Below are 24,685 nucleotides of genomic sequence, written 5' to 3'. Positions count from 1 at the left end.
CCTCCCCTCCCCGCTCCCCACAATAGGACATCGGCAGAAACTAGATGATCAGACCAAGCCCGGGAGCTTGTCCTTTTCCGAGCGGCTCAGTGAACTGGAGCAGCTGCGGCGCACAGCCATGAGGGTCAGCCCACACCACCCAGCCCCCACGCCCAACCCTCGGGCCTCCCTGAACCACTCCACTGCCTTTAACCCTCAGCCTCAGAGTCAGATGCAGGGTAAGTACTGGACGAAGCCCACTTCCCACCTCGCCCATGCCCTAGCCTCTACCCACAGCCGGGCCCCATGGGCCAAACCCACTCAAACCAACTGTGGTTTCCCCTTGATGCTCAAAGAGAGGTCCTTGAACCAAAAGCACCACCTAGGAGCTTGTTAGAAATACAGAGTCTTGGGCCCCACCCCAGACTTACAGATTCAGGTCTGCATTGTAACAAGATCCCCGGATGGAGCACTGCTGTATAGGAGATACAGGAGATATGGATATGGATACCCATATGGGATATAAATCTCTCTTGAATTTTTTAAGAGTTAGCTTTGGCTATGCAATTTTTTTTTAACCTACCCATCAGGTTCGAAGACACACACATATGTCAAGCAAGGTGAAGGTGGGGATGTTTCAAGTTCTCCTTGTCTCCAGATTATTTGTGAGTTTTGTATCTGCTTTTTAAAAAATATTAAGAAATAATAGAAATGTATAGATACCATCACACCAAGGGCATTATGTGCAAATCAGTAAAGAATGCAGGCCTCTCATTCTATGGGGCTAGCTGGCAATTACAAAATACTATAGAGCGCAATAATCATCCAAGAACCATTGTGCCAAGTTAGATAATATAAAAAGTTTGTTTACACTGTAGAACTGCTGACGTCAGCAACTGTTTGCTCTGTGATACCATTTCATATATCTGAAATGCAGACTTTTCTCTGCACCACACAGAACACAGTTGTATATGATACGGTCACATAATTTACCTTCTGAAACTAGCAGGCTTGTTCAGCTTAAAGAAAAAGATAAACAACACATCTGGAGAAAAGGGCAGGTGGCCAGCAACAGATGTGGTAGCTCCTTGCCCTTTGCGGACAGCAGAAATTAGCTTCCCCAGGCATTTTGTGAATGTGTCTTGTATTGTGCAATGTATATGCATCATCCGTTCTTTCGGGTTTCTGGGGCAATAGTTCTCTTTTGGGGCTAACATGTGTGGGGCTCTGGAAAGGCATGCCTGTTGTCTCCCACAGAGCATGACAGCTCATGCCATTATCTCTCACAGTGATGTTCCTCGGGAGGTTCCTTTGAGTGGAAAATTCCCAAAGAAACCTTCCCATAAGATACTGTGCACACTGCTGCTAAGTGGTCTATCTGTAGAAGAGCCCTTTTGTAAACAAATAGAAACCCAAAACTTGATGTTTTGGGGAGCTGCTCTCATCTGTAGTCTCATCTTAGATGTATTTAGGAAGAGGTCCCATGAAAATTATTGGTTTACTGCTGCTTAATTATCATTAATAATGATTTAAAATATATACATTGATTTTGTCTAAAATTACAAAATGCAAGTGTATATAGTAAGTTAGGTCAAAAGTAATGTTAAGTGTGAGAGGTGGGCTTGAGGCCAAATGATACTTTACTTCTTCAGAGAATAAAACTCAAAGACATTCTTCCATCTTGTCTTTAAGTTTGTTTTAATTAATTCATATCATGTTCAGGACTCCATGTGTAAAATCAAAGGGAAGACTTCTGTTTTCTTATTCTCTCATTGCTTAACTGACCGTTTATACTATAAGGAGGATAAAGGAATTTCCTTTTTCTACTGATATTGATACCAAAAATATTAAGCATTTTTAAAGGCAGTGGAAAATGCAGCCACGTGGGGGCATATTGAAATCACCACCATGGAGTCTGCTTTGTTTCAGACAGTTTTGGTGAAGAGTGAATCTAATTTGATTTCCTCTACATCAGATATGCCTCTTTACTAAAAAAAAAAAAAAAAAAAAAAAGAAAGAAAGAAAAAGGAGGTGGCATATGAATTCTTGTCCTCAGCTCTTGGGCGGAAGCATTACCTCGGACCACATGACAAGCATTCTTCAGGTCCTTGGAGTACTATACACTTAGCAGAGTATCAGGTTTAACACCAAGCATCACCCCTTTCTTGTTCCTTTTAAAAACTTTTCACTTCTGCAACATCTAAGAAATCATAACTCCCTTTTAGAGTGCCCTAGGGGCTTGGTTGCTACTGTAAAGAATGTGTGAACTATATTGCTGATGTTCTTTCTTTCAAAAATATGAATTTGATATGCAGTACTTCACTTGTAAAATTGTAGGAACAGCTTTTTAAAAATAAGTATCCAGAATATTTTCATGTGAAGCTACTTTTGCTTTTTCTTTCTTTTTGCCTATAAGAAAATGCTATTTTATACTAGCTATGTTTCGAGTAGACCCTTGGACTTTTTTTTCCATTTTATTGAAATTAGAAAGTTAACAGGCATAATCTGAAAGTCTTTTTCAAACAGACTTTCATCTTTCTTGACATGTAGGAAGATGCTTATTTTCTGGGCTTAGTCCTAGAGCTTCTATGTTGTATTTAAGAAGATATTTTAAGAAATATACCATGTGTTTGTGGGTCTCTTTGAAATGGTAGCAGTTTTAGGGATTTTTTTGCTTTGTTTTGTTTTGAATTGGGATCTTACTCTGTTGCCCAGGCTAGAGTGTAAGCTCACTGAAGCCTTGACCTCCTGGGCTTTGATGATTCTCCTGCTTCAGCCTCCTGAGTAGCTGGCACTAAGGCACACACCATTATACTTGGATTTTTTTTTTTCTTTTTTTAAGGTATTCGGTCTTGCTGTGTTGCCCAGGCTGATCTCAAACTCCTGGGCTCAAGCAATCCTCCCACCTCAGCCTCTCAAAGCGCTGGGATTATAGGTGTGAGGCACCACATGCAGCCGAACAACAGTTTGGCTGAAAAGAAAAATATCTTTTTAAAAAAAAAAAAAAAAAAGAACAGTTCTCCAGTAGTGCCATACAGATGTGTGAATGTTTTTCAGCTTTACAGAAATGTCAGTAACTGGGGATTTGGAGACTTCACTGGGGTTTATGGAGAGGCTGAGGAACTCTACCTTGCTAGGCCTTCATTGGAAGGGTAGTACCGGCCCTTCTAACTCTGTCAGCAGGAAATCACAGATATAGACTAGCACCTCTACTTATCTAGAATCAAATGTGCTTGAGAATCAGTCAAAACAGATATCTCACATTATCTGAAGCAGAGTACAGATGGAAAGGGGGCCGGTTGCCATGCCACCAAACCACTGTTTATTTGTTGAGATTTTAACTATAAAAGGACTGAGGTTAATTTCAACTTCCTATTTTACCAGATCTCAAAATTGAATAGAAGGACATTTTGTCGTGGCTATATATTTATCCAAGTCGAGACATCATTCACTTCTACAGTGGAGTTTTAGTATTATTTTGTATTTCTTTTAAAAGATGGAACAGGGCATATTCCAGAACCAGTGGTACCAATGCCTGTTTAGTCACAACTCCCACTTTAGAGATGGCTTCTGGCAACCCATGCGAGTACTTTTAAGAATCTAACTTCTGATTAACCAAATAATGATGAATCACATTTCAGGCATTGTAACTTCCTTCTTTTGGGGATGATAGGATGGAATGATACATGCTGGTGCCGAAAACTGTGAATCTCAGATAAACTAGGAGGTCAGTTGTGTTGTTCTTGTGTGTGTTGGTTGCCATAAACATCTAGGCATAAGGTTTAACTCTTTAACCGGACCAGTTGTGGTATACTTTGGCATGGATCAGACCTTTAATCTGCATTACTCTGTGCCCACAACAATCCTGTGGTATGATTTATAAACATAGAAATTGAACCTCAGAGGTTAAAAATCGTCCAGCATCTCCAAGGTTGTAAGTGATGAACATGGACCCAAACCCAGATCTTTCTGGCTGCAAAGCCAGTGCAGGTGAGGCAGCACGTTCTCCTGGGCTCATACTCTTGGGTCAAGGATCTACGAAGCTACAAGCTTCACCGGTATCAAGAAGAATCCCAATCGTCAGAGGAGACATGGAAGAAGTGTTTAGCTGGTCACTCTTTTGGGGTCCTGTATTGAATGTGCTCTACTATGATTAGATATTGATAGTAATAAGAATAGTTTTGGGACCAGATTCTGTGGTGGACACCTTAATAAACTGGCTCCTTTGGGTACATGTGCATTTGTTTTTAAAGACTGGAAGAAAATTTAACTCAGAAAAATGAATCTATAAGCCCAAGTGAAAGAGGATTGTATGGGCAGAAAGAGGACTTCCCAGTCACTCTTTGTTTACTTTACTGGGACAACTGCCTTCTGGAACGTATGAGTCTCTCCTGTGGGGGTTCACTGGGACCAAGATCTTCTTATTGGCCAAAGTCATTCAACATCTGACCTGCTTTTAGGAGTAAGGTTGCTTCACTTTAAGAGTTCCAAATGGCTAAGAGGGTCACTGACCTCTCAAATCATCTCCTGATATTTTGTATTTCAAATAATTTTTGTCTTGCTTGTTATTTCCCCAGAAGTTAAAGTTACTTAGAAAAGACCATATTCTTGTGCTACTGTCTGCAAAATAATAAGATACTGAATTGGCTTTGTTTTTCAGTTGTATGGGTTACTTATGTAATCTAATTCTCTCTTTTATGTTGGATAGGCAAAAGAAAATCTTTTCACTTTTCTGAAGGAGGGGGTGATAAATCCCCTCTCCAGCTTTGTGGGTAAAATATTCAACTACATAGCATTGCTTCCCTTTCTCCCTCTCTCTCCCTCCCTCCCCTTCTTTCCTTTCTCTTTCTCTTCTAGCAATTCTAAAAGTTTAAAAGCAAAGGGGATAGGGGCTGTTTGATTACCTTGGAAGTAGAGGCTACCATCAAACACCAGAAATTCTCATATGTCATTTAATGGTTTCACAAAGTAAAATATTCAGAGTGCTAGAAATCAACTTATAAGATTTACTATAAACATGGAAATGAATGAGTTTACTTAAAAATAACTCTTATCTAAATGGTGTTGGAGGTGAGAGCTTCTCAAGATCTACAACTTTGGAATCTTACCCTAAAAAGAAGCCTGAATCAGGTGTTCCCATGAACAAATAAAAATAAAGGAATGAGGGAGGGAGGGAGAGGGGGAAGGAAAGAGGGAGGGAGGGAGGCAGGGAAAAGAGAGAGAGAAAAGAAAAGCCAGTGGGGTGAAGGCAGAGTGGAGAGTTCTCTGTTGGCATGTGGGATGTGAGCTGCCTCCTGTCCCTTCTCCTTCTCCCAAGCAGGTGGGGAGGGTGCAAGTTAATAAAATTAGAAGCACCCTCAAGGCAGGACCTGAGAACTCAATTTCTGTTTTCTGGGTTCTTCGCTGGTGCAACATAAACTATCAGTTTAAGGAAAGGTCAGAAAGCTCAAAATGAGGAATTACATTCTAGGCACTCAAGAAAAGAGAATGAAAAATGTGGAGAAAGTGAAGCTAATTTTTTTTTTTTTTAAGAAAAAAGTCCCAAGGCCTTTGCATCCTGGTGTATCTGTGCCCTTTGTTTTTTTGAGTTTGTGGCTGACTATTGGACAAGTCTATTGTTATTGCTTTCTAGTCACTCATTCTTGTTACTTCACCATGCTTAGAGTGGTCACCAGACCTTACATTTATTCTCGGTGCTCTATTTATGGATAGACATAGTTACCAACACAATACTCCCTTGAACAGCACTGCTCAAAAGGCTGTGATGTATTTACAAGCACCTTGCAGTCAAGTACTTAATAAACGGCCCTTCAAAGGAGCCGCCAATCTGGCAAGCTATCAGCTCCCTAATAACCATAAACCACAATTTAGTGGGGCTTCATTTTCAGACCAAACATCTTCATGGATGTTGTTTGAGGTGATCACACCATGTTTTTGGGAGCATGTTGTTAGTACCTTTTGGATCACTTTTCTAATTAGAAGAAAAAATATTCACGTTGGGGCTTGATCTTAACGATAAAATATTCTTTCCCTGGACTGCATATGTTCTCCCCTTATGCTTGTAAATCTATAGGCCAGCACACACAAGCATTAAAAGGTTTCATTTGGAAAAGTAATAGTATATAACAAAGATGCAGTTGGAGCATTTATTTGATATTGAGGGTTAGGAGGAGGGTTAGGCTAGGAATCTAATGAAAGAATACAGTGACTAAGAAAGAATGAGACGGCCTAGGTCTAAAACTGACCTCCACCACATATACTATAGAACTTTTAGCAAGTCACTTAATCTCCTAAAGCCTTGATCTTCCCATCTGCAGAATGGGAACAATAACTACTTGCACATCCTAGGACCATTGTGAAACATAAAGCAGTAGACATTAGAGCCAGTCCATTGTTATTACTTAATGACTATCAGCTGTTATTATTAGCATCAATAGTACTAAGTTTTCTTAAACCGTATTCTGTTGTTGTGATAGCATACCGCAGACTGGGTAATATATAGAGAAAAGAAGTATATTTAGGTCTTGGTTCTGGAGACTGGGAAGTCTAAGAACAGTGTGCTGGAATCTGTCAAGGGTTATCCCACAGTAGACAGAAAGGCAAGAGAGTGTATGTGAGAGAGAGCTCTCTTTTATAACAAAGCCACTCCTATGATAACTAACTCACTCCCTTTATGATAGCATTAATTCATTCTCTGCCCTCATGAGCCAGTCACCCCCTAAATGCCTCACCTCAACACCACCATGATGGCAACCAAGCTCCCAACACATGAACTTTTGGGGACATGTTCAAACCAAAACATTCTATACTTGGTCCCCAGAACCCATGTCCTCCTCACTTTTAAAATACATTCATGCCATCTCAATAGTCCCAAAAGTCTTAACTCTTTCCAGCCCCAATTCAAAAGTCTTAAGTCCAGAGTCTCATCTAAACCAGATATGAGTGGGATTCAAGGCAAAATGTATCCCAAGGCAAATTCCTCTAGCTGTGAAGATTTAAAATCAAAACAAGTTCTCTACTTTTGAAATATAATGGTAGGACAAGCACAGGATAGAAATTCCCATTTCAAAAGGGAGAAATAGGCAAGAAAAGAGAGATATCTGGTCCAAAACCCAAAAAGAAAAACAACGTTAAGTCTTAAAGCTGGAGAATAATTTCCTTTGACTTCATGCTCTGCCTCCTAGGTATACTGGGGCTAGTGTTGGGCCTCCAAGGCCTTGGGTAGCCCTGGCCCTATGGTTTTGCTTTGGTTCAACCCTCATTTTAGCCCTCTTGGGTTAGAGTCTTGTGCCTGCAGCATTCCCAGGCTGGAGCTGCAAACTGGTGGCTCTGTAGTTCTGGGGTCTCAGTGATAATCCCAGTTTCATATCTCCACTAAGCATGGACCTAGTAGAAACTCTCTGTGGCAGCTTTGATCCCACATTTCTGCTCAGCATTGCCCTCATAGGTGCTCTCTGTGATAGTCTGCCTCTGCAGGAGGTCTAGACCTGGGTGGGCTTCCAGGTAGTCTGTGGCATCCTTTGAAATCTAGGCAGAGGAAGCCATGGATTCACAGCTCTAGCATTCTGCATGCCTGCAGAATTAGTGCCACAAGGACGCTGCCAAGGTGTAGTGTTAGAGCCTTTTGGAGTGGCAGCCCAAGCTTGGGTAACCAAGGGGTACTGTCATGGGATGCAGGAAGCAGAGACTTGAGGTGGCCCTGGGCAGTAAGCCCATGGAGGGCTCCTCATCTCCTATCCCCTAAAACCATTCTACCCTCCTAGAGCTCTGGACCTGTGATGGAAGGGCAGACTAGAAGGTCCCTGATGCCACTGGGGGTCTTTCTCCTATTGGCTTAATGGATAGCATCTGACTTCCTTTCATTTATACTAATCTTGTTAGCAGACTGTCACTTGGCCACACCCCTAGCATTCTCTCCCAAACACACTTTTACTCTTCACATGGTCAAGCTGCACATTTTCCAGTCTTTCCATTCTGTTTCTCTTTTAATTATGCATTTCATCTTTAGTCATTCCTTCATTCTTGCATCTTGCTGTATATATGTGGTTAAAAGTAGCCACACAGCATGCTGAATGTTTTGCTGCTTAGATATTTCTTCCATTCTTAAGTTCTGCATTCCATAAAGTCCTATGACATAGACACAATTTCACCAAACTCTTTCCAACTTTATATGGTTATAAATGTGGCCTTTATTCTAGTTTCCAATACCATGTTCCTCATTTCCATCTGAGACACCATCAGAATGGCCTTTACATCTGTATTTCCACCAGAATTCTGGTCATGACCGCTTAAGTAATCTCTAAGAAGATTCAGACTTTCCCGAGATCTGCCTCTTCCTTTAAGCCCTCATCAGAAGTACCCTTAACAGCAGACTTGATCACAGCAATGCAGGCTTTTCCTAAACTTTCCCAGCCTCTACCCATCAGCCAATGTCAAAGTTGCTTACACATTTTCAGATATTTGTTATAGCAGTAACCCTACTTCTTAGAACCAATTTTCTGCTTTAGTCTGTTTTCTATTGCTATAACAGAATACCCCAGACTGGGTAATTTATAAAGAAAAGAAAAGACATCCAAGAGCCTGGTATTGGCATCTGGTAGAGGTTTTCTTGCTGTGTTATTCCATGGTAGAAAGTAAGGGGGGCAAGAAAGGGCATGCAAGAGAGAGCTTGCTTTTATAACAAAGCTACTCCAGCAATAACTAACCCACTCCCGTGAAAACAGCAGTAATCCATTTAGGAGGGCACAGTCCTCTTGACCTAATCATCCCCCAAAGGCCTGACCACTTAACATCACCACAATGGCAACCACGTTTCCAGCAGGTGAACTTTTGGGGGACACAAACCACAATACAAAAGTACTAGTTTCCTTTGGCTGCTGTAATAAATCACCACAAATATGGTGGCTTCTAACAATAGAAATGTGTTCTGTCATAGTTCTGGAGGCCAGAAATCCAAAATCAAGGTGTTAGCAGAACCATACTCCCTCTGAAGGCTAAGAAAGGATCCTTCCTTGCTGCTTCCAACCTTTGGTGTAATTTCTTGGGGATGTGGCTGCATCACTCCACTCTCTTCTTCTTTCTACATGGCTTTTTCCTCTGTGTCATCTCCTCTTCTGTTTCTTATAAGGGTACATGTCATTGGATTTAGGCTCCACCCAAGATAATCCATGATAATCTCAAAATCCTTCACTTAATTATAACTACAAAAGCTCTTTTTTCAAATAGGGTCACATTCACAGTTCTGAGGGTTAGAATATAGGCATATGTTTTTTGGAGCTACCATTCAACCCGCTATATCAAGGTACAAAGGATAAGGGATATCAAGTCATTGACCAGGGGCATCAGGTGAGTCCATAGATAATTTGCACAAGTCCATGCCCCAGGACAAACATGATGGACAGGTAAATATGAATTAAATGCCTCATGCATGAATGCCCCAATCATGTCTTCTGGCTACTAGCATCTCAGCCCATCATTTGCTGGAACTCAGTGTCGTGATACTTTTATTTCTCAGCCTGGAAAATGTATGATTTTTTTTTCTAGATGAGATTAGACCAAATATTTCCTAATATTTTCTAGAGCACCTATGCAGATAGAACCAGAGGTGCTGACAGCTCTAGCATTCTGCATGCCTGCAGAATTAGTGCCACAAGGACACTGCCATGGTGTAGTGTCAGTGCCCTTTGGAGTGGCAGCCCAAGCTTGGGTAACCAAGGGGTGCTGTCATGGGATGCAGGAAGCAGAGTCTTGAGGTGTCCCTGTTTAGTGAGCTCATGGAGGGCTCCCTATCTTTGTCCCGTAAAACCATTCTGCCCTCCTAGAGCTCTGTGAGAGAAAGGGGGCTCTTCCCTGTGTCCAGGGAGCAATGCCAGATGAGGAGACAGGAGGCCCAGGTACCTCTCGCTCTAGCCTCCAAGAGCTCATGACATCATAGATGGTAGTAAGCATAAGAACAGAAGCCGACAGGAAAATCAAAGCCAGCCAGTTGGGGTGGACTCAAGAATTTGACCTCTCGGAGCCAGGCATATCACTGTTATTTTGAAGCAAGCTGCCTTTGGAAAGAGTGGCTTTATTGCATGGCATTGTTGACCACACACTCTCATTCCGAAAAGATGGCGATTTACTTTGCATCTCTCCTTATCCCAAATGTAAAAATCACCTAAAGATAGCCTTTCAAATTTGGGTATTTAAAAAAGAAACTAACTGTAGCCATGAAGTAGTATCAAAGTTTACCAAAAGTTAGTGCTGAGAGAAGAACAAACATTATACGAGGGAACCCCCCCCAAAAAACCAGAATTATTTGTTGGAGGACAGACCCTTTGTAGTACAGGCTTCTCCCACTAGGTGAGTGTTCTGGAACCCCTTGGCATCCCTGTACCAGCTAGCATTGTTGTGAGAGGCTGCATTTGGCTTCAGTGAGGTTTACTTTTTTCTTTTTCTTTTTTTTTTTTTTGGAGATTCTTTTAACGCATTTGCCCATTTCATAATGAGTGATTTACAAACACACCTACCCACACCATGCTGAGTGTTCAGCATTTTTGACCAAAAACAACATGACTCCCATGCCCCACCCTCCCTATTCACCCAATCTCGTCTCAAGTAACTTTTTTGTTTCCCTGATGAAAAGGTTCTTAAAGGGAAAAAACATTTTGCCAATGTGTTAGAGTGAAACAATAAACTGCAGAAGCACTAAACGGCATCAAAATTGACAAGTTCAAAAACTGTTTTGAGCGGTGAAAAAAGTGTCTCGATGGGTGCATTGCAGCAAACGGAGAGTACATTGAAGGTGACTGAAGTTTAGACATGTAAGAATAAATATACACAATTTTTTATAAATAAATTTGGGTTGTTTGGGTTCCCCCTCGTATACTGATATGATAAACCACTCTACTTAGAAAACTACTCCTTGTGTTCTTAGAGAGCTACTCCTTGTGTGTTGTTAGGCTTAGTTTTCCAAATTGAGTTGTTTTTACTCATTTGCATTATTTTTCCTCACATGGAACATGATACAGGCTCACCCTAATTTAGTTATTTTAGGGCTCTTTAAAATCCAACATTTGTGATTTACATTATGCTGGGGAACTGTAATTGCTTTTGTCTTTTCTTATTTCTCTCTGGCCCACAAAATACTCCAGCCTGACTTTCAGCGGAAAATGAACAGAGGTGGAGGGTTTCACTGGCCTCAGTTGTCCCTAGCCACCTCAGTGCCTATTTGTACCATATTTTCACATTTCTCTTTCAAAGCCTTGGCCCCACATGGGCTTTCTTATAATTGAACAATTGCCTTCAAAGCAGTAAAACAGCCCAACTGTTATGGAGATTAAAGATACCGATTGCAAAACTCCTGTAAATAAAATCTTCACTGACAAACCGTTTCTTTTCATAGGCTTTTCTTCCATAATCTCCTTCTGGCAGAACATTTTATGTTTTGATGTTAGAGATTCAGTTACCAGCCACAATAAATAAAACAAAAAATAATTTTTTAAAAATTGTATAGCATTCACCCTAAAAACAAACACTGGCCAATCAGGTTTGTTTTTTGTCCCTCTGTACACCCCTGAGAATTGATAGGAAAAGAACGTCCCACTTCTTATTCAGCTGATTTCTGATTAGCAAGCTATGGAAAGTCTTCAGGCTGAATTTTAGTCAGTTCATGTTCTCTTAAATGGCATGGGACAGAATAGCATATACTGTTTAAACAAATAAGTGTTTTCGAGAAAACCATGGCACTAAGTCTCTAAATAAGCCATGGGTAGTAGGCGTTGAACAGAAAAGATAGCCACTTCTTCCAGAAGCGGGTTGCAGTGTCATAGTCCTGGGCCCCATCAGTATTTTATACCATCTAGGAGTCATATCAAGAATTTGAGCTTTCCAAATTAGAGTTTTGAGATTTTTAAAAGCATCTTCTAATTCTGATTTCCATAGATCCTATCATAGGAGTTAGCTAACCCTTTTAGAAATGGAATTCCCCTTTTAATAAATGTGCTGGGCATGGTGGCTCACGCCTGTAATCCCATCACTTTAGCAGGCTGAAGGGGAAGGATTGCCTGAGCCCAGGAGTTGGAGAACAGACAAGGCAACATAGCAAGACCTCATCACTACAAAAATTTTTTTTAAAATTAGCTGGGCGTGGTGGCACATACCTGTAGTCCCTGCTACTCAGGAGGCTGAGGTGGAAAGATCAACTGAGCCCAGGTGGTTGAGGCTACAGTGAGCCATGATCATACCACTGCACTCCAGCCTGGGCTATGGAGTGAAATTCTGACTCAAAAATAATTAAAACTAAAATAAATGAGACGCTTTACTTCTCCTCCAGGAGGAAATCAGTGTAGACAAAAGGGAAGAGGAGACGATGACTTTGACTTATGCTTCTTAAGTCACCTTAACAGGTATGGGGTGGCATGAAACCCGAGCTTTCAAGCACATCAGGAACTGAAGGTGCTAATTCCCTCGCATCCAACTGGTTCTTCCACCCAATCTGAATTGAGTCACGGAATCCGAACCTCCATAAGTCAACATAGTCAGTTTGACAAGATTTGGTCCACAGTAGTGGCCAGCCCAGTCCTTCTGGGAGTTTTGAGAAAGGTGCGCTAGGATCCTTCAGTTGTTGGTGTCATAAAAGCAGAGCATCCCTAGGGAAGGGCTATGAGTCAAGCCTTGCAGGAGCCCGGGCAAGTCAGTGCTACCATGTGTGTAAGCGGCTCACCTGTCTGGGACAGTTAAGTCTTCCAGCTCTGTAAACTGGCTGGTTCCCACTGTGAAAGACGCCTTCTCTACCTTACAGCTTTGTGTGTTCAATCTGAGTCATTCCAAGGCAAGATCCAAGACCCAGAGAGCTTATGTGGTGCCAGTTCCTCCTTGCATCCTTGAAAGAACTGTGTGCATACACATGAGGGGAGACCCCAAAAAACCAAAAATTTATTTATAAAAAATTATGATTTATTCTTACATGTTTAAACTTCACTTACCTTCAAATTACTCTCTGTTTGATGCAATACACCTACCAAGATGCTTTTTCCACTGCGCAAGACAGTTTTTGAACATGTCAATTTTGATACCTTTTAGTACTTCTGCCATTTTTGTTTGACCTCTTACACACTGGCAAAATTTCCCTTTGAGGACTTTTTTTCATCGGGGAAACAAAAAGAAAGTTTCCCCGGGGTGAGACCAGGTGAATAGGGAGGATAGGGAACAGGGGTCATGCCGTTTTTTGATCAAAAACTGCTGAACACTCAGCGTAGTGTGGGCAGGTGCACTTATAAACCACCCATCATAAAATGGGCAAATGCATTGAAAGCAAACATCTAAAAAAAAATTCACTGAAGCTGAACGCAGCCTCTCTCATCAATGCTAGCTGGTACACTGATGCCAATGGGTCCTAGAACACTTACCTAATTCTGGGGGGTTTTTGGGGGGAAGGGGGTCCCCCTTGTGCACTTTGGGATTTTTAAAGGAACATCTTGAGATAAAAAGGGAGGAAGAAATAATGTGACTAGTGATTGCACTTCCTGGAGTTGCAGGTCACACAAGGGACGCGAACATGGTTGTTTTATCAAGTCTCATGGGATTGCAGCACTGTTGTGGCCACTTTCACTCCATTAGTGCATCTCTCTGCACATATCAGATGGCAAATTATATAATGATAAAGTTATTAAAATATCTGTAAAAGTCAGCACAAGCTCAAGGGCTCAACTTGGCCTTTCTGCCCGTTAAGTGGTTTATTTAGATCTCTGTCTCAAGGTCTCTTAATCTTCATGTGTACTTTGTTGTAAATTGCCCACTATGTGGAACAGCTGTAACTGCCTGAGTTTTGAGATGTGCTTCTGTTGGTCGTCCAACCAGGCTGGTATCTTAAGGATGAGTGTAGAAGCTTGAAGTGTGAGACTCACCACCCACCCCAACCCATTTTAAAGTCGCAGCGTTTATTTGTGATTGTGTCTGTACCCAGGTTGTCATTAGAGCAGTTGTGTCAGCAAGATTATGATAAGGCTGTTGCCTGGTTCACATGTCTACCAAAGGCAGTAATAAAATAATCATTGCTCTCACTTAAACAATGGACTGATGCTTTTGGGTCATTGAATCCCCACTACCGGTCACCCATAGATAGATGCACAACATGGTTGGGGGAAGCGTTGCCTGCAGGGTGCCTGCTCTGTTTTCACATGACCTGGCACTGTTTTCTTGATCACCAAGTCCCAGGCGTTCATCTATCATGTAACTGATTAACTGAGTGGTCTTAAATGCTAATATTCTGTAATTCTGGAGACTGTAACTCCCAGGAATTAACAGTTGCCCCTAATATTCTCAGGAAAACCAGTAGGGATGCCCCAGAGCCCCTCAGTCTGCTGCCTCTGATTAAAAGGCTGTTTTGGAAGGAAGACTCATATCTTTGCTGTGCCAGAGGCTCTGAGCCACCATATGTTGCTAAACAGGAAAACTCATTGCCCAGACATGGATCTGTTTAACTTAATATGATTTTCCACAAATTACAAAGCATGACTTTAAAATTGAATTTGTACAAAATTACGGATGGCCAATTCAGGTGGAAGGGAAAGGAAATCTTGTTATTCCTATCCAGAATCTCTTCCCGATTTCCTCATTTGATTCTTTCACGCCTTGGGGTTGGAGAGGGAAATACACTAGTGGGACTATTAGGAATTTCTCCTGTTTTCAAGCTTTCTCCCTGGCATTCACTGCTTCCTTAGAAGAAGACACAGCCTGGAGAGGTCAAGGCAGAAGCCAGTTCTTCTGTCCATCCTCTCACCAGCTAGCACAGAGGTATTCCTCCTAGCTCATCAGAAAGGACTTGGAATAAACATGGGAGCCCTCAGAATGCACTTCATGAGAAAAGCAAAACGTGGATCTGTAATACTAACACCCACAGGGAACATTAGATCCCCTGTGCCATTGTTCCCCATCTGTAAAATGGGCATGGTAATAATAGTTCCTAACTCATCAGAGAGTTGTGAGTAGCAAATGAGTTAGCATGCACAAAACACTTGATGCCTAGCACAGAATAAGCACTGTATTTATTCTTAGTACTTCACTAAGTCATTGCAAGAAGCATAGTATACTTTTAGCATGGAACCTGGTACACTTTTAATGATAAATGGTCAGTATTATTCTTTTTACCGTTATGGCTATTAATGTTTTCTTATTGGTGGTGTTGGTGTGTCACCAGGGAGTTCACATTGGTCCTCTCCACACAGCTACCCTTGGGCCACACAGCTACCCTGCAATAATGACTTCTAGTGTCTCCTAATTCCTCAGGAGTGATTATAGTCCTGGGATGGAGAAGGCTCATTGTGGTTTTAGTAGTGTTTTCATTTGAGTTTTATTTCATTGAGTAAACTCAAACAGGAGAACCCATAACCACCGTTCCACAAGACCGAATGGTAAAGGGTTGACATTGAAAAGCACCTTAAGCTTCTTTGCTCAAAGCCTTGTGTTTTATTCATGAGACACATGAGACCCAGGGAGTTCCCATGATTTGCCCAATTAAAGGCAGACCCAATATCCACCCAAGTCTTTGAGCTCCAGGCTGGTTCAGTTCTGACTCAGCAGGGAACAAAGTCTCTGCTTTTGGTATAGGTCGTTCATTTGGACACTGAACCATTCTCTGTCTTGCATTACCTTTTTCTGGAAACACACTGTCTCCTCAGTGAGGTGACAGGCCCCCATGACAGGGTTCTATATCACATGCTTCTTTTTTTTTTTTTTTTTGAGTCAAAATCTCACTCTGTTGCTCAGGCTCAACCTACTGGGTGACCTGCTGGGCTCAGGCAACCCTTCTGCCTCAGCCTTCCAAGTAGCTGGCATTACAGGCACACACCACTATGCCCAGCTAATTTTTTGACTTACTATAGAGACGAGGTCTAACCATGTTGGCCAGGCTGGTCTCAAATTCCTGGGCTCAGGCAATCCTCTTGCCTCGGCCTCCCAAAGTGCTGGGATAGCAGAGATGACCCACCGAGCCCAGCAGTCTCCATTTTTTAAATGTTGCATTTCATCCTAAGGAGGAGGGATCTTTAAAGCAAGTGAGGATAGAGTATTCTTCTCAAAGCCACCCCCACCCTCCTCAGCCCCACCAAGCACCCCAACCCTGCTCCCTGTGGGGAACAACCAGCAGCAGTGAGGTTGCCAGGTCACTTCCTGACTACAGGGCCCATGCGGGCAGTAGTAGGGATGAACCCTGACCTGTCCCATTACTTGCATGAATTAGACACATTCAGCGAATGTGAATGGTCAGTCTCTTTGGAGTTTTTAATGAAGCAGTTACAAAAGGATGTCTTTGAACCAAGTTTCACCTTCCTGTGTGATTTTAAGTAAATACCGGCCTGTGCGGATTCCGCCCACAAACCGAGCCCTTTAAGTCTGCTCGGGGTTGTGGCTTGGTCTGTCCGGCCAGAAGTAGGACAGCAAACAGGTGTGTGAGTGTGACAGAACTGAGGCTGGAGCCACAGCTGTGGGAACATGAGGCGGCTTTGGCAGGCTGAAGCTGGGAGGGGTCGGAGGCTGGTGCTGAGTGAGTCCCCTCATCCTGACTCAGGACGCTGCTGCCAACTTCATGCCATTTACTCCCTATGGAGTGCATGGCAGTGAGAGCCAGTGAGCTGGGACAAGATGAAGGTGTCCCTGTGACAGCCTCGTCCTTGTATGTAAATTCAGGGACACAAATGGCAGGACCAGAAACTACCCTGGAATGTCACAGGAATTTGCAGCGACCACATGCCCTTCTCTCAGGGCATGGGAGAGGAGGCTCCTGCATGAGTGGTTCTTTGGGCTCCCTTTTCTCACTGATACAGTGGTGCCATGATCCTCTCTCCTAAGTGAAACTCACTTAAGAGCAGTTCAGGAGAAACGAGGATGGGAACACGTGCACTGACCAGCTGTGGGGATTCATCGTCTCCATCCTGGCCTCCCACGGCACGTGACTTTTGACGTGTCATGACCACACTCTCGGGGACTCAAGCTCTGGACTCATCTCTGTGGTGTGAGAACCACAAGTTTCTAAAGAGCAGATAAGAGGAGGAGGCCTGCAAAGCGGAATTGTTTTTTGTTTTCTTTTTTGCTCAAAGAGATGGAGCCACTCAGTGGTTGTGAATTTCCTTGCAGGAGCAATGATTTCCCCTGGTTTGGGCAGTTCTTATGGTGACTTTGAACTTCTGACTGTTAGACAAGAATGAATCATAGAAAGTTAGACCCAGATGAGATAGCCAGTGCTCTCTTTGGATAGACAAGCAATTGGAAGTCCAGAGAGGTTAAGTGACTTGCCCAAGGTCACACAGACTAGCCCACATTCAAGCGCTCAGTTTTCCTCTGCCCATCCTCCCCAGCATGAATGCGTACCTAGTATTTGGATGTAGCAATGCGAACCGTCCTGAGTAGTCCCTTCAAAACAGTACTTAGGCAAAAGAGGGGCTGTTGGAACAAGACAGGGCAAACACCAGTGTGCCTCTGTGCACTGCCCCACCCAGTTTCTCATCTTTATATTACAAAAAAAAGAGTCTCAAATAACCCAAACAGGCAGGGTATGATCTGCAGACAGTCTGCAGGCATCTGCCCAAGAAGCTGCCGGTCGGCTGGTCCATCCTCCTCTGATTTATGTTGTGTGTGTTAAGCCCTAAATTGTTGAGTCTCTGGCTGGCTGCAGTGGTATTACTGGAGGGCTGGTGCATGTTTTCGGCTCCCAGAGCTGGCTCTGGTACTGGAGGTGTTGGCCCCAAATCAAGTCCAATCTCACACCTGTCTGAGACAATGAGGGCCTTGTTAGACACATCTCCAGTCGAGGAGGCTCAGGCTGCTTATTTTTCACATTCAAAACCAGGAGGAGGGGGGTCTGGGACAAGGGGGATGGGGAGAAGCCATGGAGGCACTTGGGAAATGCTGGAGTCAGCTGCCTCTCGTGCCCTTTCCCTCTCCCTCCTCCCTGCCCCTCCCCCATTTTATAAACTTCTCCTTCTTTTTGGAAATTAAAAAACAAACAAACAATACTAACAGTAGCCCTCTTATGAAGGAGAATTTCCTAGTGCAAAACAAGGATCTCGTGGCCTGCTGTAGAATAAATTTCCAGTCATCACAGGGGTGGAGTAACCTAGGGAGAAGTAGGGGTGAATAGGTAGGGGTGTAGCCCCCACCCTACCCCAGTGCTGAAACTTGAGCACTTTCCACATCGTGTCTGTCTGTGAAAGGTTTTCTCTTCTTGTTCTTCCCATCCGTTGTTGACATTTCAGCAACTGCAGTAGAACGCAAGGGGAACTTGGTCCCCAGCTCGATATTATCATTGATGAAACAGCCAACTATCTGTCTCATCCAGCCTTCCTGCCCCTTGTGATGAACAGAGCTAGCCTCCGGGATTAATGTCTGCAGACCACTTGCAAACCTAGTTCTCTGGAAACCCTGACATGAGGCAGCCTCTGGAGGAGGCTCTTCTGGGTCCAGGCTGGCACCCCCAAGGCTAATGGCTCCGAAGGATCATTGTTCAGTAAAGCTACCCTGAAATAACATACTATTCATAGGACCACACGATGTGGAGGCCTATAAGATACAAGTTAAAAAAAAAAAAAAAAAATTTTCCCAGAGTTATAAAAAACCACTCCTTGCTGCAAGACAGCACAGAAGGGAGCCAATGTAGAACCTAGAAGTTTCCCCACATGTAGCTGCTGTATCCTGAGAGCTCAAATAGCTCAAGAAATCTCCCAGCTCCCTTTGCCATAAGGAAGGCCTTACCTGAGCTGGGAGGCATCTAGGTTTTAGCAGTCACTCCATTCTGCTTGTCATCAAACAAGAAACTGGCAGCCCCATTCCTCTCACCTACAATAAACAACTTATTTAAGCACTAAGTCCCACTGCTGACTCATAACTTCAGCCTCAGAGACACAACAGGGAAAACGCACGTGCTGTTTCTTTCATTTGAGACCGAGGACTTATCAGAGATGAGGCTGGGCCAGTTCGTTCTTCACAGCATAAATCATCTGTAACTCAGCCTCCCTTGGATCTCTGTGTATGTCAGCAGACAAGCCCAGAGGGACAAGGGACACCTTTTCAGAGGCAGCAGAGTGATATATGGTGAACAGCAGTGAGTTATAGGAAATCTAGGGCCTTCTGGCCGCCCTCCACTGGGTTTGAATCCTTTCTGTGTGACCTTGAGTAATAGGTGTGAAAACCCTGTGGCCTCACTGTTGACACCCTGACCTTCAGAGAGTGCAGGAACCACATTACATAGGCCCCTCAGCCCTACACTCCTAATGGAAGCCACCTGTCTGCACATGTCACCTCTGGGGGAACATGGCTGAGAAAGCAGATGTTGCCTTTTTCAAGTCATCTGATGACCAGGGAGGGCCTGATACCTAAGGAGACCATTTTAGCCACTGATATCCTATCTCCTTCTCTAGCCATGCTCACCCCCAGCCCCCGCCTCGTTCTGGGCCACAAGGCTCTCCAAGCCCATGGGCTCTTCTCAAGCCCATCCAAGCTCTGAAATGACCAAAAGTAGAGCAAATGAACAGGAAGGAGCCTGGGCAGTGAGACAGCTGGGGGCTTCAGGTCTTCTTGTTTACCCTTCTCTCTGGCCTCTGAACATTGGTAGGCAGTCCTACACTTGCGCTTTGATCCATGCTGGTTGCCTATCCAGAAAGCCCCTTCCTGTCATCCCTTCTGCCTTCCCTAATCCTGCCATTCTTCCAGGCACCTTTTCTGCCCCGTCTCCTCCAAGATATCTCTGTCTCAAGTGAGGCCCAGACTGAATCCCTTTCCCGACTCCTGGACCCATCTGTCAGTCTCTCCCACTTTGGTACCTCCTTGTGCCCTGCCCTCTGATGCTACCAGATAGATTGCATGTTTTAGTGCTGCTTCACCTATGGCCAGAGGTGAGATTTCCCTCTGTGCTGCAAGATCATCAAAACTTAACCATGGGCTGGAGATGGTTGCTCATGCTGCAATCCCAGCACTTTGGGAGGTCGAGGTGAGAGGACTGCCTGAGCCCAGGAGTTCAGGACTAGCCTAAGCAACATGGCAAGACCTCATCTCTACAATAAATCAAAAAATTAGCCAGACATGCTGTTTACTTGTTTAGCGGATATAGAAAACTGGTCTTAAATTGAATATCCTAATCCCAATTTACATTCCCAAGTCACATAAGGGAAGGCAATTTGACAGTGAGGAAAATAATTGATAAAAGCCACAATGATATCAGGAATTACGTTTTCCCACACATCAAAAAATGTTCTCACATAGCAGTAATGCAGATTTGATGAATATTTAACACGTATGATAATGTATATTTCATTTTATGACTGACAATTTTAAAAGTATTGTTTGACCAAATAGTAAATACCTTTGGAAAAAAAAAATTAGCCAGGCATGGTGTCGCATGCCTATAATCCCAGCTACTTGGAAGGCTAAGGCAGAAGGATCATCTGACCCCAGCAGGTGGAGGCTGCATAGCCATGAATGTGCCCCTGTACTCCAGCCTGAGCAACAGAGTGAGACTCTGATTCATCAAAAACAAACAAACAAAAAATCTTAACCACAAACCAATGAGATGCCATCCAGGCAGGTAGCACTGAATGTACTCAAGCCCCAAAACACTCTCCTGCCCAGAGCACATCAGGGTTCTGAAATCATGAGCTGGAAGAGACTTTATGGTGGGCAGGACTCTCTCCTCCTTCTCCAAACCTCCAGAACCCTCGCCTAGATTTCTAGAGAAGAGGGTTAGCATGAGTCGTTGAAGAAGAAGGATCTCCCCTCTGTCAGGACACTGAGAGTCAAAACTGCTTATTTGTAAGTTTTAAATCCAGTTTCAAAATGTCCTTCCCGAAGCAATTTCCTTCCTTCCAAAGCACCAACTCTCAGTTGGGGCCCTATTGCTTCTTGCTTTCTTCATTTTTTCTTTCTCAGCTTCCCAGATCCCAGCTGGGAGCCTGGGAGTGGAGGTGGGTCCCCTCTTCCCCTGTACATCCAGCCCCGGAGGAACATGAGAAGTCTCCATGCCTCTTGACTTTCTGACCCCCACCACATTCTACAGCCTTGTGTTAACAAAAGCTAGCAAGCTGCCCTCCCTTCCTTGATTTCCCCTTCACCAAACTCTCCCCTCTTATCCTCTTTCCTTGTGTCTTCCTTCCTCTTCTGTCTTCCTCTCCCTTGAGACTGTCTTCCAAATACCTGAACCTGCTTTATACATTTCATTTGAGATCTTGACTCCAAAGTAAGGGGATATTATTTATCCACTACTTCTTTAGAATCTCCGCCCCACTAACTGCCGACTTCTGGGCAGCAGTAAGCCCCTCCCTCCCGATGTTCAGGTGTGCCCCTGTGCTGCCTCCCCTAAAAGCATTCCTAGAGCTGCCGTGGTTCCATCCTTCCAAATTCACTCTTTATCTTGCTCGCCCCTCCTGCCTCCCCACCCCTCATTACAGCCTCTTTCTCAAACTGACTCTCTGCCTGGCTGCAGGGGGAGGGGGTGTTTCAGGACCCCCACCCCAGTCCTGAAGTGTTTCATTTCTACCATCCTACTGGCTTTACCCTGTGCTTCCTTCACACCAGTGAGGAAAGCCAAGGACCCTTCCCCTTCTCTCTATCATCCTCCTTGGCATGGTCACATTTAAGTTTCCAGCTGGGTGCATGAAGAACCATTCTAACCCATCTCTGTCTCTGTCACCTGCTGTTCTCTGACTGAAAAAATAACATGTAGACCAGCAGAGGGAGGACCATTGTCACTCTCCTTGTCAACCTTCCCTTTGCACATTGTTTGTCTCCTCTTTCCTCTGTGCCTCAGAAGTCTCTTTTGTTCAAATCAAGGGGGAAATACTTCAAGGTGCTGTTGAGACTGGTTTGCCTTTTTGTTTTCAAAGGAGAGAAGTTCCTGTTTTTTTGGAAGTGTTTTTCATTTCCAAAGAAGTTACAGAGCCAATCAGCTATAGGTTGATTTCTGGCTGCATTTTTTCGGGGTGGTACACAATACAAAAAAATAAATCAATGAGAGAGATAGCCAGGGTACACAAAGGGAGAAGTTATAATAGGCTTTTGTTGGTACTTGCATTTTCTTGTTGAAAAACAGAGCAAAGACCCTGAGGTGCCGAGGTGCGGACAGAAGCCTGATGTTATCGGCCCCCAGAAATCCCGCCTGGAGTCCAGCAGCAGGCAGGATTCAGAACTCGCAAAGACACGGCAACTGGTGCTGCTCAGCACAAACGGTGCTTTTAGTCTTTCGTAAACAGCCTCTGCCCCAGGGCTCAAATCCTTCAAAAGTTTGCCTAGGTAATTGCGTTTCACTGCTGTCTGGCATGCGCTCATCCGTCTAATCTGGAGGTTCAGACAGCCAGGCCAAAGCCTGCGAGACTGGAGAACAAGCCCATGAATTTAATCCACTTGAAAGACAGACTAATACAAGTGCAGCGAACTCGTTATTTTAAGTGATGGGAGCAGAAAAGGGGATGGCACTTTCCATAAAAGGGTTTAAAATTAGCACAATGCAGCCACTGGGCAGTCTTAAGAAAAGGAGGTGCACACAGAGTGACAATGCGATCCTTGTGGCTGTCTCCTTGTCTCTGGCAGCCTGCTTCCTCCCCTTGACCACCCCAAAACACAGAAGGGTAATGGAATGCTAACCTCCCTCCCTAATTTTGACATTGAGTTACCCATGAATTCACAGCCATAGACACCAACTTTTACTTGAGATTTGGGGTTGTCTGGGCTCAGTTTCGTGGTGGAAGGGAGACATAAATGGAGTTAGGACGTCCTCGTAAGTCACACAAAGCTCAAATCTCAGAGGTGTAAGGAGGAAAAGCACCCATCTAGACAAAGTGCTTTCCATTGATGTCTATCTTTTTTTGACGTTTACAGCTATCTTTTTGTTTCCTCAGTATGCCATAACTAGATTGAGGGGGAGGGAAAGTCTAATCATCATAGTAAAACAGTTGTCTACGAAGAGCCAGAGGGGCTGTCCCTGCCCTGTCACTAACCTGCTGTGGGGAGAGACAGAGTCACCCTCCTGCACTGCAGCCTTCTCTGAGAGGGGGCTGGCATGGTTGTCTCTGAGGTTGCTTTCTGCCCTATCATTCCATGAGATGTTGGAATGAAACCTTAGAAATATTGACAGTGATTTGCATCATTATCTAGTTACATGTGACTCATGCCCGGGAAGCTCAGGCGAGGCAAGTGCTAGCCTGTCCCTTCCCAGGTGGCAAAGCCGACGGTCAGCTCAAGAGCAAGCCCGGTCATTCACACCTGTGGCTCACCCAGGGCTCGACGTGCCAGCTCCAAGTCTGGGTGCCAGGCCATGAGACTGTGAGAAAGCTGTCATATTAAACCCTGGCATGGAGGTGGAGTTCTCCCTGGGTGCAACCTGACTGTAGCCACCCTGGGTTCCCACAAGGGCTCCAGAAGGTGCCCACCTCACACCTCATCTCCTTGTACCCCTCAGTTCTGTGTGACCCCCACCCAAGACACAATGCTGTGTTACATTTCCCTGAGTCTGAGAAGCACCTCTGGAAGTCACATTTTCTGGCTTGTCATCATGGTTGGACATGGTGACTGAAACCACTGTAGCGGTGTGTGCTTTCCCCCTGCTGAGTTTCCCTAGACACTTTAGGGTGCTCTTGCCATTCGGAGCTTGATCATTCTCTGCCATAGAGGCTTTCCTTTGCATTGTAGGATGTTGAGCAGCATCCCTGGCCTCCACCCACTAGATGACAATAGCATTCCTGTGACCCGAGTTGTGACAATCAAAAATATTTCCAGACATTGCAAAATGTCCCCTTGAGGAGAAATCACTGACAGCTTGTTCAGACCCATCGGGAATTCACAAAGATTTAGTCAATATACATAGGCTCTGAATGCCTGAAACAAATGTGAGTTACTTAGATGTCTACACTGGGTAGCTAATCCGTTTTGACTCTAACTTCTTCAGATCCCTGACATTCCTGTTCTCCACAGGTCATTCCTTTTGTTGAGCATGAGTCTCATAGTTGGTCTGCTATCTCAACCTCTATGTTTAATTTTTTTAAAAATTCTTCCATTTAGTCCAAGTCACTGAAAACCTTTTGCTTCTGTGAGAAAGCCTTTCTTGACCTTGTAAATCAAAGCCATTCTCTAGAGGGAGGTTTCCCACTGCTGGGCTCAGTATCATCTTTCTCAGGGTGACCTCATCTATTAAAGTATGAAGGTTGTATTTGAAATGCCATTTACTTTCTCTAAGTCAATAAATGAAGCTGCGGATCTTTAGATCATCAGAGGTCTGCTTATTACCAAGAGTTTTTGTGTGTGTGTGTCATTTTTTTAGACTGAGATCTGTGTTGGAGTTTAAAAGAATTCTGGCAGATTTCCATTTGCCTTTCTGAATCAGAGTTTGGGGTGATATTCCTCTGCGAGTGGAGATTGCCCCTAGATGAATCTGACTTTATTAGTTTACGTCCTTTGTTCATAGCACCAGGGATGAGCTTATGAAAGTGTGAATGGCTCTTATCTTCAAAGGTCTCCTTTATGCTGCAAACTCCACCTCACCAACCTGTGTTATTAATCTATTGCAATCCCAATTAGTTCACATCAAGGTCAAACTCTTTAGGGTGTGCAAAACGATTGCAGACTTAAGTGAACAAATTCCTCTTGCATAGATTTCACATGCAGGTGGGGAGAAGGCTGCAGCAGAGGAACCTGGAAGTAGGAGGGAGTTGTCAGACACCACAGAAGACACTGATAGCAATCCTTC

General features: G+C 43.9%; 1 protein-coding gene across 1 annotated transcript in view; it reads left to right on the top strand.

The window, feature by feature from the left end:
- Window positions 1-24,685, top strand: part of RUNX1 (runt related transcription factor 1) — a gene marked incomplete at its 5' end in the record, with an annotated part of 105,538 nt that overhangs the window by 58,272 nt on the left and 22,581 nt on the right. Inside the window, one exon of the mRNA XM_008074067.1 lies at window positions 27-218. Within this exon, the coding sequence (XP_008072258.1) occupies window positions 27-218 (192 nt within the window). The remainder of the gene's footprint in view (window positions 1-26; window positions 219-24,685) is intronic.

The sequence above is a fragment of the Carlito syrichta genome, unplaced genomic scaffold (genome assembly GCF_000164805.1).
Source record: "Carlito syrichta isolate Samal-C Ts95f unplaced genomic scaffold, Tarsius_syrichta-2.0.1 Scaffold316292, whole genome shotgun sequence".
In the NCBI taxonomy this organism is placed as follows: Eukaryota; Metazoa; Chordata; class Mammalia; order Primates; family Tarsiidae; genus Carlito; species Carlito syrichta.
Note: the sequence above shows the minus strand (reverse complement) of the source record. Positions and strands in the feature narration are given on the sequence as shown.